The sequence below is a fragment of the Callorhinus ursinus genome, unplaced genomic scaffold (genome assembly GCF_003265705.2).
Source record: "Callorhinus ursinus isolate GAN/ISIS: 27379988/994484 unplaced genomic scaffold, GSC_fseal_2.0 scaffold6, whole genome shotgun sequence".
In the NCBI taxonomy this organism is placed as follows: Eukaryota; Metazoa; Chordata; class Mammalia; order Carnivora; family Otariidae; genus Callorhinus; species Callorhinus ursinus.
Genome location: NW_027397068.1, coordinates 58631556 through 58650422, shown reverse-complemented (window position 1 = coordinate 58650422; position 18867 = coordinate 58631556). Strand labels below are relative to the sequence as shown.

Below are 18867 nucleotides of genomic sequence, written 5' to 3'. Positions count from 1 at the left end.
CTAGAAACATTTTTAGAAAATGCAGTGATTCTCAAAGTTTGGTGACCAGGACCCACAACATCAGCATCATCTAGGACTCCGTTAGAAATGCAAATTCTGGGCCCCCAACCTGAATTGGAAACTGTTAGGATTTCACCTGACACAGACTCCAGGTTGACCGCCGCGGTTCTAACACACCCAGAAACTTGGTGGGCGAGTGGTGGTGGAGGTGGATAGAGGCCGAGAATGATCTGGGTTGTTCTGGTGCGCTGGACCCGCAAGGGACTGGATGACTGGCTCGAGGTTTCTCCCGCCTTGGCCTCTGGTCCAGGGCTCCACCCAGCCCGGTGGGTCACGTTGCACTCCCCCGCAGTTTCTTTCTTTCTTTCTTTCTTTTTTTTTTTTCAAGATTTTATTTATTTATTTGACACACAAGAGAGAGTTAGCGAGAGCCGGAACACAAGCAGGGGGAGTGGGAGAGGGAGAAGGAGGCTTCCTGCTGAGCAGGGAGCCCGATGCGGGGCTCGATGTCAGGACCCCGGGATCATGACCTGAGCCGAAGGCAGAAGCTTTACGGCTGAGCCACCCAGGCGCCCCTCCCCGGCAGTTTCTAAAGGTCGTGCTGCTCCAGCGAATATGCGCTCCCACAGGTCCCTGAACTTGACTCTTTCTTCCACACGAGGCGGACAGACCGGGAGCTCTACGCTAAGCACCCTCAGGGCGGGCCGGGACCACTACCGGCCTCGCTGGTTTTGCAGCGCTCCGGGGATCCCTGGGCTGGAGCGCCCGGGACAGCAGCGGGAGAGAGCTCCTTTGTCCCGACAGCGCGGTCAGGTGACAGCGTCGAGCTTACTCATCGGGAGACGCGGAAGGACGCGCGCAGGGACCGAGAGCGGCGCGCGGACATGCGGCCCCAGGCGCTCCCGGCGCTCGGGCTGGCGCTCCCGCTGCTGCTCCTGCCGCTGCCGCCGCCCGCACCCTGCACCGCCCCCCCCGCGCCGCGCTTCGACGCCACCTGGGAGTCCCTGGACGCCCGCCCGCTGCCGGCCTGGTTCGACCAGGCCAAGTTCGGCATCTTCATCCACTGGGGGGTGTTCTCCGTGCCCAGTTTCGGAAGCGAATGGTTCTGGTGAGCGCGTCCCCCTCCATGGCACCGACTCCGCTTCCCCCGCCCCGGGCCTGCCGCCACCGCCCAGCCCACGGTCGCGGCGGCTTTGTTGGGCCCCTGGTAGCTTCGCCTCCCGCGGTTTCAGCGGCGTTCAGCGCTTCCGGGTGTTAAGTGCGTAAGTCACGGCGTAGGTGCTTGGATGAGCATTGCATTTCTCTTCCGTGGGACTGCAAGCGTTGGCGGGCGCTTCGGGCAGCCCTGGCTTCTCAGCTCCTCGGTGGTTGCATGTTCAAGCTGGAGTTACCACACTGTAACCACCGAGTGACTTAAGGCGGCAGAGATGAATCCAGTTGTGTGGGGGTCGTCCAAGGAACCGCGAGGCTTGGGCCTAAACCGTTGTCCATCGCTGTTCTGCCCTAAAGTATGGTTAAGACATAAGTTATGAGTGTGTGAAACTTATGTTCATTTGGACATGCATTGGCTCTTTAATGTTAAAATGTTAACCATGTGTGGCTCTGGGAATTAAAAAGTTCTAGAGGGGAGCCTGGGTGGCCTCTGACTCTTGATCTCAGCGGGGGCCTTGATCTCAGGTGCTGAGTTCAAGCCCCTGTTGGGCTCTGCGCTGGGCGGGGAGCTTACTTAAAAAAAAAAAAGTTCTAGAATGTTACCTTAAGACTCCCTAATTATATGAAAAGTGCTGCACAAAAAATTGCTCTTGAGACTTTATTGAGATCTATATAAAAATGTTCATGTAATCTGTTACAACTTTGGACTGTTTCACCTACCTTTTTGGGATTAAATACTTCAGGTATTAAGTTCTTCAAGATAGAAATGTTACCAAATGTATATATATAATGTGCACACAAATATAATGTATTCCTGTGTAAAATAAGAAAATAAAGGAATATTTAACTCTTTTATACTATATACATAATATGCATCAAATTTAATATCTACAATATATAGTAGATACAATAGAGTATAAACTATATATATTATATTAACATTACATGGTATATATTGTACCACTTTCTACAAATACATTGACTTTCTGTAAACAGTAACCATTTTTATTAAGTTAGGCCAACTGATGTAAAAGAATGTGTAAGCTATGGGGCACTATTCATACACTCTTTTGAAATCAACTTATAAAACAAGGGACTCTTTTTTCCCCATACTGTCTATTACCAGACATATTTACTTCAGGATGTTATAAATCTTCGTTTGCAAGTTTTGTGCTGTAAGGCATTTTGAGTATATTTTTGAAATGTTTCAGATTAGCCAGGTACATAAACTAATGGATTTTCTTCCCCTAATGTTAAGATGTAATAAATTATACGTTATCATTTTGTTCAACCAGGAATATTAGGTAAATATACATTTGGTGCTAGAAGAGGATTTGATGTTAATTGAGACTATTGCTATGCCAAAAATACCTAGTTTTGAGTTATATTATTCTTGGCAATGGTTAACTTTTCATTTTCTACAAATAAACAACAGGGTTGTTTGTTTTGACCTAGAAGAATAAAGATACTGATCATATAAAACTAGAATATATTTCTGATGGTCTGGAGGTACATTAACCCTGTAGAAGATTTTTTTTTTAAAAGATTCTATTTATGTATTTATTTGCGCTGAGTGTGGAGCCCTACACAGGGCTGAGATCATGACCCAATCAACCCTGAGAACATGACCCAAGTCAAAATCAAAAGCTGGACACCCAACCGACTGAGCCACCTAGGCATCCCAACCCTGTAGAAGATTCTTTAATTATCTATGGTCTCCCTCTGTGTCTCCTCTGAACCTCTGCTCCCCACCCCAATTTAACTCAGAACAGTCAGCAGTAGACATGAGTATATCTGATTGTCCTTAATAGCAATTCAAACCCAGATATAATTGATGGGTTCTTAATAGTAAGTGCCTCTTTTCATCTCTATTAGTATAGAATTTGAAAAGTAACTCTAGACTATAATAGAGAATGTAGCTTCAAATTAAACTGTGTTGGGAGAAAAAGAAATCCCTCATCCTTGTTCAACCTTCTGACTGTCCCAGTTTGTCTTCTGTAGTTCAGTTTGTTTATTTATTCATTTTAAGATTTTATTTATTTATTTGACAGAGGGAGAGCACAAGCAGGGGAAGCAGCAGGCAGAGGGAGAGGGAGAAGCAGGCTCCCCGCCAAGCAAGGAGCCTGATGTGGGGCTCGATCCCCCGCACCCTAGGATCGTGACCTGAGCTGAAGGCAGATGCTTAACAACTGAGCCACCCAGGCGCCCCTGTAGTTCGGTTTAAAAAAGGCAAAAATGCATCATGGATCAGTTAGGATACTTTCACTTCAAGGTACAGAAAACCTAAGTAAATGATGTAATAATAAGGGTTTGTTACTCAACCTAAGAAATGTAGAGACAGTTTTCTCACTGATGAAATCAAAGAACTAGCCTATTTCTGTCATCCTCAGCCTGTTGACGTGTCCCTTCATGGTCACACGATGGCAGCCAGGCATTGCTTCACACAACCTTGTCCAAAGGCAGGAAGGCCTTGCTCAGAATGAATGCACAAGTAATCCTTAAAGGCTGAGTCAATATATGAAAATAACAGTATCATTTTAATTTTACTCTTGCCAACTACCCCATTTGTTCTTTGCTAGTGAGTATAAAAGATGCATGTTGTTTTGGGCATGTGATCTTCCTTTTGAAGACTGTAAAGATACATACTACATATTGTGATTTAAAAAGGAAGAACTAAGAGCACATAGGTAGCTGGGTGGTCTAGAACGTTCAGAGGGGTAGATGGAGAACGAGGAAAGTTTCCATTAAGCTTTCTCTGAGGCAAAGTCAAACTAATGGGGAAGTGAGAAAGAATTTGGGTAATATTTGAGTAAGGGGGAATCAGTAAGGGGAGCTGGGGCAATTATTTCAAATGTTTATGTATATGCTGTTTATGTGTTGTGTGTCTTCTTCCCTTAGGTGGTATTGGCAAGAGAAAAAGATACCGACGTATGTGGAATTTATGAAAAATAATTACCCTCCTAATTTCAAATATGAAGATTTTGGACCATTATTTACAGCAAAGTTTTTTAATGCGAGCCACTGGACAGATATTTTCCAGGCTTCTGGTGCCAAATACATTGTCTTAACTTCCAAACATCATGAAGGTAAGTGAGTGCAACATTTGCAAACACTGACAATAGTTATGAAATGTAAAGTAGTTCTTTTGGAAGAAGAAACTAAACCACATGAAATTAGTTTTCTCTTAGGAGCACCAGTTAGTGGCTACTGACATTTGCCTGTAATTTAGGGACCACATATTCCATCTAAAAATGAAAAAAAAAAAAGAAAAATGATCACATTTTGTTATGTGCATATTTAACAATATTTCCAAGATTTCATTTGAAGCTATTTGAAGTGAGATGTGGGTTGCAGTTCCAAGTTTATAATTAGAATTGCCCTCTTTTCTTTTCTTTCCTTTTTTTTTTTTAGGTTTTATTTATTCACCTATTTGAGGGAGAGAGAAAGAGAGAGAGAGCGTGCGCTCACAAGCTTGAGTGGGGGGAGGGGCAGAGACAGAGACTCTGAAGCAGACTCTGTGCCCAGCCCTGAGATCAGGACCTGAGCTGAAACCAGGGGTCTGATGCTTAACCGACTGAGCCCCGCAGGCGCCTGCCCTCTTTGCTTTCATTGTACTTCTGTACTGCATTCTAGGGAAGGCTCCATCACCATGGGGATTATGCTGCTGTAGTCTTGTGTCATTATCCACACACCTTGCTGCACTTTTGGCCAACTCTTAGATAGCCCAGTTTGCTAGTAATGAAAGCGACACAGATCACCTAGAAGGACAAAGACAATGGGACTGTAAGGGGGCCCACAAATGTCAGAGGTGGTGGAAGCATATCTAAAAGGAAACATGGTGGTTGTATTCGTCAAGGTTCTCCAGAGAAGCAGAACCAAGTGGAAGTATGATATATAAAGAGATTTATTATAAAACACTGGGTCATGCAGTTATGGAGCTGAGAAATCCAGACCCAGGAGAGCTGGCTGTACAGTTCCAGTCTGAGGCCAATGGCCTGAGAACCAGGAGTGTGGATGATGATTTAGGTTCTTGTCCAAGTCTGAGTCCAAAGGCAGCAGGTGTGAGCTCAGACAGGCAGAGTTCTTACTCAGCCTTTTATTCTGTTTAGGTCTTTAACAGATTGACTGAGGCACACCCACACTGGAGAGGGCTCTCTGCTTTACTCAGTCTACCTATTTAAATGTTAATCTCTTTCTCCGCGCATCGAATCCCCGTGGGAATGCAAGCTGGTGCAGCCACTCTGGAAAACAGTATGGAGGTTCCTCAAAAAGTTGAAAATAGAGCTACCATATGATCCAGCAATTGCACTGCTGGGTACTTACCACAAAGATACAAATGTAGGCATCCGAAGGGGTACGTGCACCCCGATGTTTATAGCAGCAATGTCCACAATAGCCAAACTGTGGAAAGAGCCAAGATGTCCATCGACAGATGAATGGATAAAGAAGATGTGGTGTATATATATACAATGGAATATTATGCAGCCATCAAAAGGAATGAGATCTTGCCATTTGCAATGACATGGATGGAACTGGAGGGTATTATGCTGAGTGAAATAAGTCAATCAGAGAAAGACATGTATCATATGACCTCACTGATATGAGGAATTCTTAATCTCAGGAAACAAACTGAGGGTTCCTGGAGTGGTGGGGGGTGGGAGGGATGGGGTGGCTGGGTGATGGCCATTGGGGAGGGTGTGTGCTATGGTGAGCACTGTGAATTGTGCAAGACTGTTGAATCACAGACCTGTACCTCTGAAACAAATAATACATTATATGTTAAAAAAAAAAAAAGAAGATAGCAGGAGGGCAAGAATGAAGGGGGGAAATCGGAGGGGGAGACGAACCAGGAGAGACTATGGACTCTGAGAAACAAACTGAAGGTTCTAGAGGGGAGGGGGTGGGGGATGGGTTAGCCTGGTGATGGGTATTAAGGAGGGCACGCTCTGCATGGAGCACTGGGTGTTATATGCAAACAATGAATCATGGAACACTACATCAAAAACTAATGATGTAACGTATGGTGATTAACATAATAATAAAAAAATAAATGTTAATCTCATGCAGAAATACCCCTATGGACACACCCAGAATAATATTTAATCAAATACCTGAGCACCCTGTGGCCCAGTGAAGTTGACACATAAAATTATCCATCACAGGGGTCCTACCTTAATAGGATAGTTTCCACCCATTACTGTTCTAGTATCCAGAAGATCAAGGAAGCATCAACAAATTATTTACTGTCCCAACCATATGATAATTCATTCGACAGTTTCCTTTGCATGACCATCTTTACCTGGTATAAGAAATTTTGCCTCAGTGCTTTCTCCAGAGGGGGGGAGGGGAATAGGAGGGAAGAATCAAAACCAAAAATCTGTAATTATCTTAGAATACTTTTCCCCTTGGCTACATTCTAGTGGCTTAATGACTTTCTCCTATAGATGTTTCTCCGACTGAGGTAGATATTTAGAAAGTGTATTTGCTTGAACATGTTGATTTCCTGATGTCTAGGAACTCTTTAAGCTGTATGGCACAAAGTATTACATAGTGAGCTTATTTAAAATCAAAATAACTTTTAATCATACAGTGAGGAGAGATAATGAAGCCCACATTTGTAAACTTTATAGGACTCATGTTTTCATTGCTTTATGGAAAAAAGCCCACTGAGCTTGGTAGGCAGGAAGATCTCTCTGTGAGCTTTTATGGTGGTGATGAAGACCCATGTGGTTTTTGTACTGTCTGGCAATAGAGCCTGTCAACTTGAAACATTTTTAAAAAAATACTTTTCCTTATTTTTAAGTAATCTCTACAACGGAATATGGGGCTCAAACCCACAACCTTGAGATCAAGAGTTGCACGCTCTACTGACTAAGCCAGCTAGATACCCCCAACTTGAAACATTTTGAATAGGACTTTAAATATTGACACAGCTTTGAAGCTTACCGCAAATGCCTTTGGAACAAGAGTGAGCTGTTTTAAACGCTTCTTGAAAATGAATCTGAAGACTGTGTCCATCTTAGACTTGTCCTAATTCACAAGAGTAAATACAGAGTGCCTTATGTATGTCTATTCTCAAAGATTTGTTTAGATTTCAGTGGGATAGTAACAATGTACTTGCATTCCTAGGCACTAACTAAAATTTTTGAGGCTTTTATATTATTTCAGTTTATATAGCATTTCTATTATTTTTACATAGAACAATCTAAATGCAAATCCCTTTTAAAATATGAATTATTTCAAAGTGCTTATTTAATGGCAGACAGATTAATTATTTTTCTTACCCATTTAATTGGTAGATAATTTCAGGTATTTTAAAGAGCAACATCTAAGTTTATGACTTTAGAGAAGGATGAGATTACAAATGGTGGGAATATTTTATTTTATTTATTTTTATTTATTTATTTCAGAGAGAGAGAGAATGAGAGATAGAAAGCACGAGAGGGAAGAGGGTCAGAGGGAGAAGCAGACTCCCCGCCAAGCAGGGAGCCCGATGTGGGACTCGATCCCGGGACTCCAGGATCATGACCTGAGCCGAAGGCAGTCGCTTAACCAACTGAGCCACCCAGGCGCCCAATGGTGGGAATATTTTAAAGTACAGAACTACTGGGGAAGAATATCTATTCCCCTTCTGGTGATAAAGGATGAACGATGAAGCTAAAGATGTACTATTAGATACAGATCACCAGTGTTCTAAGACTCACACTACATAAAATCATCCCCAACCGGGGAACATACTTTAATCTTTGGCTTAGGAGACAAGTAAGATTCTTGCAGGAGTGCATTTCAGGATCTTCATTATAAGTAGTAGCAGTGTTTAGTACGGTAGATGTGGAAGATGTCCCCATGTTAGCTGTGATCTGTGTTGTTGATTTTGTGTTAGACCCTCTGCTAACAGTTGGGCTGAGGATACAGCAGGGAATCCTGCAGGCATGATGCTATCTCTCAAGGAGCTTCTATTCTAAGAGGAAAAATACAGGAGATAGATCAGACTACACAGACCTTAAGGGGGTACCCAGAAAGTTACTAAAAAAAACCCCTTGGTTCCACCTTGTTGAAATTCTTGTTTGTTGCTCGTATAAAAGTAGAATACGTGCTATGAAAAAACATGCCATAAAACCATTGTTGTAGAAGTTTTTATATGTCACATGTACTATCTCGTTTGTTTTGGCATTTATAGAGGTGGAGATTTGCTAAAACAAATTCATATTCTTACAAAGACTCAATATAATTGTGCAGGCTTTACCCTGTGGGGCTCAAAGTATTCATGGAACTGGAATGCTGTAGATGAGGGGCCGAAGAGGGACCTCGTCAAGGAACTTGAGGTTGCCATTAGGAACAGGACTGACCTGCGATTTGGACTGTACCATTCCCTTTTTGAATGGTTTCATCCACTCTTCCTTGAGGATAAGTCCAGGTCATTCCAACAGCAACAGTTTCCAGTTTCTAAGACGCTGCCGGAACTCTATGAGTTAGTGAGCAAGTATCAGCCGGAGATCCTGTGGTCGGATGGTGACGGACATGCCCCTGATTACTACTGGAACAGCACAGGCTTCTTAGCCTGGCTGTATAACAAAAGGTGTGTATGCTATTAGATTGCTGTCATGACCCTAAATGTTCCTCATACATGTATAATGTTTGCTTTGTGAAATATTCCCTTTTAGACTCATCTGTGGTGTGGGGTAGGAGGAAATCATTGTAAATAATGCCCATTAGATATATCAGTTTTTACTCAGAGTAATCAATAAGCAAAGAGTTACAAATCAGGAGTCAAATACAACTCAATAGTCTGATTTTGAAATCACTAAAATCATTAAAAATTTGGAATCACTAAAAAAAGATAAAATCACAGAATCAAGAACTTTGAAGACATTAATTTTGTGGGTCCCCCTTTTCATCTCCTATTCTGAGACAATTCCTCACTGTTTGTGATTATGTGCTTTTCAATTCCTCCGGTTCCTTCTTTTTATCTTCTGACCCTTTGATAATCTTTGCTGCTCGGTCACTGTCACCCTTGTCTGCCCCCTCCTTTCCTTCATCAGCATTCTTACCACTTCCTGTTCTTTACATGTAGCTTTCTAGCATGTTCCAGACTGCCCCATTAGAACAGGGAGTTCTGGCTGACTTCCTCTATTAGGCTTAAACCATGTGGACCAAATTTTATTTGTAACTAGAAAATACTCGATATTGTGTTCTGAAGTCAGAGAGTGTTCTACGTGTGTTCCCTGGACACACTTGGGGTGTGCATAAGAATATTCTGGAGAGCTCTTGGCTACTTAAAGCAACAGTTTCTCCAGGTACTTCTTCCAAGACGAAAGACTGGGAAGATCCACTTCAGTTTGTAAAGCAAACCGTCTCTTCTAAGTGGGGAGGTGCAGGAGCTTCACACCTGCTCCGATGATAATGTTGTGGGGTCTGTTTCATGTCACTGTAAATTCCACGATGGTGACAGTCCACTTGTCGAAGATTTTTCAACATCAGGCACAACTGTAAGAGGATGGCTAGAATATATGTATGAGAGTATTCAGTCATAGGTGAGAAGAATGTTTTGAGTGTAAATTCAATTCTGGCTATCATATGTGGGAGAAGGAGCTTCAAATAATAGTATGCTAGTCTTATAAGTGCTCTATGTGCTGGTTACTGGGCTAGGTATTTTACATAAATTATTTCTGTTCTAATAACAGATGAGGAAATTGATTCTTCAGGAGTTAGGTCACTTACTCTGGGTAGGGAGCTTGGAAAGCGACAGCCAGGATTGCAACCAACCCAGGTCTATTTGACTTCAAAACCATGGGCTTTGCATTATGTTATGCTATGATGATTTTTCAGGAGTGGATTTCAGTTAGACCTCTTTTCCGTGACATTTCCTTTTATGTAAAATATTTTATGTTTTATTTAAAAAATTCTATTTCAGCCCAGTTCGGGACACAGTTGTGACCAATGACCGGTGGGGCTATGGTACCATCTGTAAGCATGGCGGCTATTACACCTGCAGTGATCGGTACAACCCAGGACATCTTTTGCCTCATAAATGGGAGAATTGCATGACAATAGACAAGTCTTCCTGGGGCTACAGGAGAGATGCTGGAATTAATGATTATCTTACAATCGAAGAACTAGTGAAGGTACAGTAAAATGTCTGGTGACTGTTAAGGTAATATTCTTAATTGTGTGGGTGTGTGAGAATTCTTTTTTTGTAGTTTGTATAGCTCAATGGCCTGTATTTTATTATTATTCTATTTTCTGTGTTCTTCTGGATGGTGATTACATGCAGGTGTAAGCACACAAATAACAACATAGTATTAACACATTCACAATGGAATTGTTTCATCTACTTAAGAACTTTATTTATTCTTAACTTTTTAGCAACTTGTGGAAACAGTTTCATGTGGAGGGAATCTTTTGATGAATATTGGGCCCACACATGATGGCACCATTTCTGTAATTTTTGAGGAGCGATTGAGGCAAATGGGGACCTGGCTAAAAGTCAATGGAGAAGCCATTTATGAAACCCACCCTTGGAGGTCCCAGAGTGATGATGCTACCCCAGATGTGTGGTAAGTTCTTCCTGTTACCAAGGACTGTTTGATGGAGGAAGGCATCTAAAATTTCTCAGCGGTTTAAAGAGAAAAGTAGGATAAAAAAGGAAATTGGATGCATGCCTATTTAGACAGAGCACTTTCCAAACCTTAGAAGAAGTCAGCATGTTTTTGAACACTTACTGTTTATCAAATTGAGCTTAAATCATCTGTAGAAACTTCCTAATGGTGGGCAAATTTTAGTGAAAAATAGCTCTACTGGCCATTCAGAAAAATGAAAGATGTTGAGGGGTTAATCCAAAAGGAAGACTTCTGTTTAGTCATTTAATTGTAATTTTTGCAGATGCTCTATCTTAATGAAATTAGCAAGAAAGAGGTGTCAAAGGGCAGAAAAAATATTGAAAATCAGCCCAAATAACGCATTATTTTAACTGAGAAAAAACTTACAATTTGTTCATATTATTCTAATAAATCTAAACCTACAGTTTCTTTAAAATTATTTTAACTTGCTAATTTTTCTTTTAACTAGAATCTTCTTTAAAAGTCTTGCTTCAGGCTTATGTCTGAACTTCCATGTGCCAATGAGTATCTGAACTACACTGCAAATTTGATGGTTTCTGATGTGGGGTCTTAAAATATATAAATAAGAGTAGTATCAGTGAAGCTCTAAAAATTCACCTTTTGTTGTCACCAGGTGAATATAGCCTGATCAAATATAAATCAAAGATTAGACTAAATGTTCTTCTTTGATCCTATTTGACTTATGACTTAAAACTAATTGTCAGCTCACTGAAGAAAATAAAGTAAAACAATATAGACAGAAGCAACTAATTGTAGAATTTTAGAATGTCTGGGAGAAGCCATAGTGAGAACTCAGTACCAATCCTTCATTTTACAGAGACTAGTTTAAATCTGGTTTTGGAATTTGTGTCTGGGCATATATTTGACTACAAGGGGGTCTGATCACGATTTCACAAGTATTAACCATTATTCCATTAAATTTTATTTCAATAAATAAAAATAAAAGCCAAAATATTTAACAAGGCTGAAGCTCCTTGTCTGGCTCCTACCAACTTCATCAATGCCACGTAGCCCTCCCTCCCCGCCCCCCAGCGGAAGCTCTTTCCTATACCATGCATGCTGCCCCACCTTGCTACAGTCATCTGTAGACTCCTTTACAGTCCTTCAAGATTTCAGCCCTGGCTCACTGTCACTGTCCCCAGAACTACTCTTAACATCAGTTCTTACTGATTTGAATGATCTATATTCACATTTCTTTTAATTTGCTGGCCCCTCAGTTTCTGGACTCTCTGTTCTAGGGTTCTTGTCCACTCTACCTTTGCTACCCCCTTTTTGGGTCATGCCTTAGGTCCTGTATTACCAATAATTGCATCTCTTCCATGATCTCAGTTTGAAGCATTCTCCTGTGTCCTACCACCTTTTATATTTCAGCTCACTCCACATAACACCTGGGCTTCTGGAGGGATCTATAATCCCCTAAGGATACCATCTGTGACTCTGTCACTTTTTCTCTCTCCCTCAGCCCTCTTCCTTATGCTGGTCAGATTCTGTGGCTCATCACTCCATTGCATACTCTTTTTCTCTCTGTTGTACTCACTTGACTTTGATTAAAACCTCAACTTTGGTTAAATTTAGCTCTACTTATTCCATGCCTGCCCATGGGTAGCCGCATGTGACTGAAATACACTGACATAGACACACACATACTCACACATATTTCCTGGTGTCCCGGATCCCAACCAAAATTAGCCACTCAAGGATATTATTCTAGAAGTTCTCTCCTTTTGCTCCTTAGAGCCTTTCCTGTCAGCACACAAATGTATTATTGCTTACATCTTAAAAAAAAAATACTCTTTAACCCTTAGATTTCCAGGCACCTCTCCATTTCTCTTTTATAGTAAAACATGTTAAATCTTTCTCTCTCCCTCCCTCCGTCTCCCCCTTTTCTTTTTTCTTTCTTTCTTTTTCTTTCTTTTTCTTTCTTTCTTCTTTTTCTTTCTCTTTCTTTCTTTCTTTCTCTTTCTCTCTCTCTTTCTTTCTCTTTCTTTTTCTTCTCTTTCCCCTCCCTCCCTCCCTTTCTTTCTCCCTTCCTTCCTTCCCTCCTTCCTTCCTTTTCTTTCTTTCTCTTGTTAATTCCAATTTCTTTCTCCAGTTTTCTCTTGCACCCACTCTGGTCAGGTTTCCAACCCCAGACTTCATAAAATCATTGTTACCAAGGCCCTTTAACCTGTCCTTTGCCAAATCCAGGGTCATTTCATGGTCCCTATTTTCTGAGTTTATGGCAGCATCTGAGTCTGTTGGTTGCCCTCTCTCTCTTTTTTTTTTTAAGATTTTATTTATTTAAGAGAGAGAGAGAGAGAGTACAAGCAGGGGGAAGAGCAGAGGGAGAGGCTAAGATCATGACCTGAGCAGAAGGCAGACTTAACTGACTGAGCCACCCGGTGCCCCGATTACCATATCTTCTTGTTGGCTGCTCCTTCTTAGGTGTCTTTTGCTGGTTGCACCTCCAGTTCCCAGGCACTAAACATTGAAGTTCCCTGAGGCTTAGTCCTTGGACTTCCATTCTTCCTATTTATTTTTATTCCCCAGGTGATCACATCCATTTGCACAGACTTAAATGCCATACTGATGACCTCTACAGTGCTGACCTCTTTTCTTGAACTCCAGACTCATATACTCAACTTTCTAGTCAACCACTCCTCATGGAAGTATAAGCACCTTAAACTTGGTATTGTCCAAAACTGAGGTCCTAATTTTTAAATTTTGTTCTAAACTAGCTCCATAGAGTCTTCCCAATCTCAGTTAATGGCAGCTTCATCCTTGTAGGTGGTTGTGAGGCCCCAAATCTTGGAGTCCTTAACTCTCCTTTTACATTTCACAGCCAGTCCATCTGCAAATATCATCATCTTTGTCTTTGAGGTATATCTAGAATCTGGCCACTTCTCATCCTTTCTTGTGGCAACTCTCATCATTTTAGTCTCTGTTCTCTCTCCTCTGGATTATTTCAGTGGCTTCTCGAGTGATCTGTTTCCATCCTTGCCCACTTAATCTTTCTGCTATAAAACCTTTTTAAATAATAAAGCCAGGTTATGTCACTTCTATGCTCAAATTCCTCCAATGGTTTCCAGTCTTAGAGAATGAGCCAGGTCTAATAGAGGATTACAAGGTCCTATAGAAACTGGTTCCTTGAGGTGCCTGGGTGGCTCAGTTGGTTAAACGTCTGCCTTTGGCTCACGTCATGATCTCAGGGTCTTGGAATTGAGCCCCATGTTGGGCTCCCTGCTCCATGGGGAGTCTGCTTCTCCCTCTCCCTCTGCCCTTCCCCTGCTCATGCTCTCTCTCTCTCAAATAAAATCTTAAAAACAAAAACAAAAACAAAAACCCAAAACCTGGCTCCTTGCTGTCTCTGATCTTGTCTGCCATCCTGCTATCCCTCATTTCTCATTCTGCCCTCTTTGCTGCCTTGTCAACAGGCCAAGCATACTCTTGCATGGGGACTTCTGTGCTTGCTGACCTCTCTTCCTCCAGATACTCACATGGCTCTCCCTCACATTCTTCAGGTCTCCTCAATGCCACCTCCTCAAAGAGGTCTTGCTTGAGTATTAGATTTAAAATAACACCTACACCTCTCATTTCCAACCTAGCATGCTCTGTCCTCATGTGGCGTGTTTTCTCCATAGCACTTAATTACCCCCTGCTCATTCTAATTTTTCCCACTACCATGTGAGTTCCATGAAGACAGGGACTGTGTTCAATACCATGTCTCCAGCTCTAAAACAGTGATTAGCATTTTAAGATTTCAATAAATAGTTGTTGAAAAATTACGTAAAAGAATGAGCGAGTACTGTTTCCTTTGTCTAGAGCTTAACGCTTCTTACCTTTTCTCCTTTTTTCTCATTCATCCTTAAAGTCTTAGATTAAATGTTGTTTTCTTGGAAAGGCTTCTTGCTGATGGTCTAATTTAAAGAGATCCCTCTGTTACCATCTTTCAATTTCCTTTTCTTTCATTGTGCTTGTTAAAACCCACACTTGGACATTATTTGTGTGATTATTGAACGTCTGTCTTCCTCACTCTAGTCTTAAGTTCCATAAGAACAAGAACCAAGTGTGTTTTTGTTTTCTGCTGCATTCCAAACACGAACGTCAGTACTTGGCCCAGCATTGACACACGCATATCTGCTGAGGAGGGAATATGAAGATTTGAACCAGCAGGTGGAAAGCCATTTACTCTCACATCTTACCTTCTTTGCTCATATTCCCCTGCCCACTTCCAGCTCCACAAGAACTGTCTGATGAAGAGTAATATTAGAAAAGTGTCTGTTCCTTTTAGTAAAGGGAAGTGGGGGGAGGGAGGTACTAGGATATTATGATTTATAACAACATATATATTTGGTCTTGTCTCCATTTCTGGCACAGAGCTCCTAAAGCTCTTGGAGTTTCCTAAGTGATGAGAACTACAAAGATGTCTCTTGTTATGTTACTGAGGTGACTTTTCCACTTCACCAAAGGGTGAGGTTGGGCCGGTTGCCTGGAGATCCAACCTTGTGATTACAGGGTTGGAACTTTCAGTCCTACCCTCCACCTCTAGATCGAGGAGAGAGGCTGGAGGTTGAATCAGTCACCAATGCCAATGATTTAATCAGTCATACCCCTGTAATGAAGCCTCCATAAAAACCCCAAAGGAAGGGGTTTGGAGAGGTTCAGGATTGTTGGGAGTGTGTGCCTGGAGAGTTCATGGAAGCTCCAAGCCCCTTCCCCATACCTTCTCTCGGCTGTTTGTGAGTTTTATCCTGTGAGTTCTGTGAGCTGCTGTAGAAAATTAATCAAAACCAAGGAGGACATCGTTGTAACCTCCCTTCTATAGCTTATGGGTTAGAAGACCAGGTGATAACCGGGACCTGTGATTGGTGTCTGAAATTGAGAGTGGTGTAGGCAAGCAGTCTTGTAGGACTGAATCCTTGCCTGTGGAAATCTGACACTATCCCCAGGTAGATAGTGTCAGAATTGAGTTGAATTGTAGGAGACCCAGCTGGTGTCTGAGAATTGCTTGGTGGGGTAGGGAACCTCCCCTCCAGCCCCCAACACACACTCTGGAATTGGGAACTCCTTTTGAGTCCTTTTTACTCTACCATGGAGTTCTTTTTCCTTCCCTCTATTCATGAAGACATTGGTAAATATTTACTCCATGGAAGTATCTCTTTAAAATAATTCCAAACCTGACCTATAATATTACTATACATTTCCCCCTTTTAACCAGGTACACATCCAAACGTAAACAAAAATTGGTCTATGCTATATTTCTTGAATGGCCCACATCAGGACGTCTGTTTCTTAGCCAACCCATAGCTACTCTGGGAGTAACAAAGGTAAGGGGATTTTATCTTTATTATCTTTATTTATGTTCCTTTTATATCTTATAAGAGTACAGGTTTCCCCCACTATCAGAAAGCAGAGCATTCCTATGAAACCTTTCATAAACTGAAATGGTGTAAAGCAAAGATGCAATTACCATTAATTTATGTGGAAGTTTTTTTTTTTTTTTGAATAGTCCCAGACCCCAAAAGTAACCTCTCTTAGGCTCTTCTGATACCTTAGAGCACATCTTGCTAATGGATGCACAAAATGAATTGAGATAAAGCACAGATGCTCACAGACACAGCTCAAAGCTCTGGCAGCTTGATGCTGAGATGCTGAGCGTGGGAAGGAACTTGCTGCCACTCTGGCTGCTGCTTGGGGTGTGCACTGCCTCTAATTCACCTCTCTGCAAAGCAAACATTGAATGCTACTTTTACTTTTTGCCTTTTTTGGTAAAAGTGAAAATCCTCTTCAGATTTCTTCAGTTACAAAAACAGGTACTAACTCCTATAGGTCTTTCATAAAAGTGAAGTGGCATAACACAAACTTTCAGAAAGTGAGGGATACCTGTAATTTTAAAAATGAACTTCATCAATGGCAATGTTTGGTCAAAGCTTTGAAAGTTTTCTTTCATTTCCCAGAAAACTAAACTTATAAAATAGCTATGTTGTCTCCATGCATATAAATGCAAAATAGATATTCTTTCTCACAGTTATTTTAGGTTGTTCAAGTTCTGCAAGCATCCAAAATGAATTCTGGAATTCATAAATACATACACATAAAGACATACATAAAATGGATTCAGATTCTCCCCCAGACATCCCATCCCAGAACAAATCTGAATAAAAGTAAGATGTGTGGCCTTACCATTTTAAGGTCATTAGAAAAATCTGGAGAAAGTTAATCTAATAGTTGTAACCAACAGATCTGGCGTTGAGTTCATTTTGATATATTTTATGGCTTATTTTTAAGAAACTGACAATTTCCTTGGATGTAAATTGTCCATATGCTTCTCCTTGCATCATTTTCCATATTTCATTTCTAACACTGTGGTTGATCAGGCAGAGAGGAAGATGGAGTTCAAATTTGATGTTTAATTACAGCTTAGGGGCCTGGGTATGATGTCATCTTTTTATTTTATCTGTATTCTGTCTGGCTCCCATTAATACTGTTATTTAAAAGTTCATGGGTTTTGTTTTTGTGTTGCTCTACATGGTAGACAAAGTTTTCTTGTTCAAAATAACCACAGTTATGTAGGAAATTACTTATATCTAGATCCACTTAGTATAAGATTAAGGATATAAAACAATTACGGTAATAATTGATCAGACTTAGGTATTGTTAATTAGTTACTGGAAAATCCAGGAGGAAGTGTTGCTAGATAAAGGAGGGGGGCCTTTCTCCAAACATTCTGTGCACAACTACACAGGCCTTATGTTGGGCAGATTGGTTCCAGAGTACTTTTCTCCAATCCTCTCTTCAGTGTTTTCCCTACTCTGACACTATTCAACCTTTACAATTCTTTTCCAACTCTTGCACACTTTTATATGAGAGGAATACATGAGCAGGACACATGTATGCACTCATTTGGATCAAGGGTTAAAACAATGTGTGAACCACTAAATAAAACCAAAAGATGAGTCTCCTGTCTATAGTGTTTTAAAGAAATACCAGCCACTCTTTTCCAATGAAGTGGGTGAGTCAAAGAGATACATTTGGAGATATTGTGTGTGTTTTTAATTTCAGATTAAACTGCTGGGACATGGACAGCCACTGAACTGGACTTCTTTGAAGCCAAATGGCTTACTGGTAGAACTGCCACATCTAACCTTGCATCAGATGCCCTGTAAATGGGGCTGGGCTTTAGAATTAACTAATGTGATCTGATTTGCAGCAGAGAGGTTCATGCTGCAGGTACATTGAAGACTAGAAAATACCACGTTTCTGTAATCATAGCACATAGAGAAAGCAATTGTAAAACTGGTCAAGGAAGTCAAGTAATTATTTAGGCAATTCAGCCCTTTCCCCACTTACACCTTAATATTTTTCCTAAATCACCCATGTAACTGTTTTAACTCTCTGGTGTACTTTGCCATCAGAGGCTCTTCATATTGAATTTATTTCCATGTGTGATTAAGAGGTGGAATTTTTTGTTTTACAGTAGCTAGGAATTGGTGGTGGTAAGGACTAACTGAACTGTGTCTCAAATTCATATGTTGAAGCCCTAACCCCCACTGTGCCTGTATTTGAAGACAGAGCCTTTGAAGAGGTAACTAAGGTTAAATAAAGTCATAAAAGTGAGAACCTAATCCAGTATGACTGGTGTCCTTATAAGAAAAGAGACACTGTGGATGCAGCACACAGAGGAAAGGCCATGTGCAGACACAGGGAGGAAGCACCATCTGCAAGCCAAGGAGAGGGGCCTTAAGACAAACCCAAACTGCCAAACATTGGGCTCTCAGCCTTTGAAATTGTGAGAAAATAAATTACTGTGGTTTAAGCCACGCAGTCTCTGGTATTTTGTTATGGCAACCCTAGCAGACTAATATAGGTGATAGGTATATAATAAATTTGGCCTAATACATATTTCCAATGCACACAGTAATTGTCTTTTTATAAAAAAAATTATTTTTTTCCCTCTTGGTAATAAAACTGATATATGTTTACTGTAGGTATTTTAAAACATACAAAAATGCTCAAAGCATTTTGGAAATGCTAAAGCCACTGTTTAGATCACCACTATTAATATTTTAGTACATATTCTTTCAGGGTTTTTGAGGTGGGGTGGAGGGGGTATGGG

At 41.1% G+C, this 18867-nt stretch overlaps 2 protein-coding genes across 3 annotated transcripts in view; one reads left to right on the top strand and one right to left on the bottom strand.

Moving 5' to 3' along the window:
- The first annotated feature begins 813 nt into the window (after positions 1–813).
- Positions 814–18571, top strand: FUCA2 (alpha-L-fucosidase 2). 2 transcript variants are annotated; one of them, XM_025866259.2, is made up of 7 exons: positions 814–1108; positions 4051–4238; positions 8392–8731; positions 10067–10277; positions 10519–10709; positions 15970–16078; positions 17814–18571. In XM_025866259.2, the coding sequence occupies exons 1-7, from the start codon at positions 885–887 to the stop codon at positions 17952–17954; spliced, it is 1404 nt and encodes a 467-aa protein (XP_025722044.1). In that variant the 5' UTR covers positions 814–884; the 3' UTR covers positions 17955–18571. The 2 variants fall into 2 exon arrangements, with proteins under 2 accessions (XP_025722044.1, XP_025722045.1); XM_025866260.2 differs by lacking the exon at positions 814–1108 and adding an exon at positions 3548–3730.
- PEX3 (peroxisomal biogenesis factor 3) overlaps positions 8949–18867 on the bottom strand; it is a 47598-nt gene continuing 37679 nt past the window's right edge. Inside the window, exon 14 of the transcript XR_012378602.1 lies at positions 8949–9653. The gene's annotated coding sequence lies outside the window, so the exon portion shown is untranslated. The remainder of the gene's footprint in view (positions 9654–18867) is intronic.

What these genes read in the sequence shown, in the direction of transcription:
- FUCA2 (XM_025866259.2), top strand. Translation starts at nt 885, where the DNA reads ATGCGGCCCCAGGCGCTCCCGGCGCTCGGGCTGGCGCTCCCGCTGCTG. An exon ending in GCCTGGCTGTATAACAAAAG is followed by an intron (nt 8,732 to 10,066) that starts GTGTGTATGCTA and finishes ATTCTATTTCAG; the next exon opens with CCCAGTTCGGGACACAGTTG. An exon ending in CAATCGAAGAACTAGTGAAG is followed by an intron (nt 10,278 to 10,518) that starts GTACAGTAAAAT and finishes TTAACTTTTTAG; the next exon opens with CAACTTGTGGAAACAGTTTC.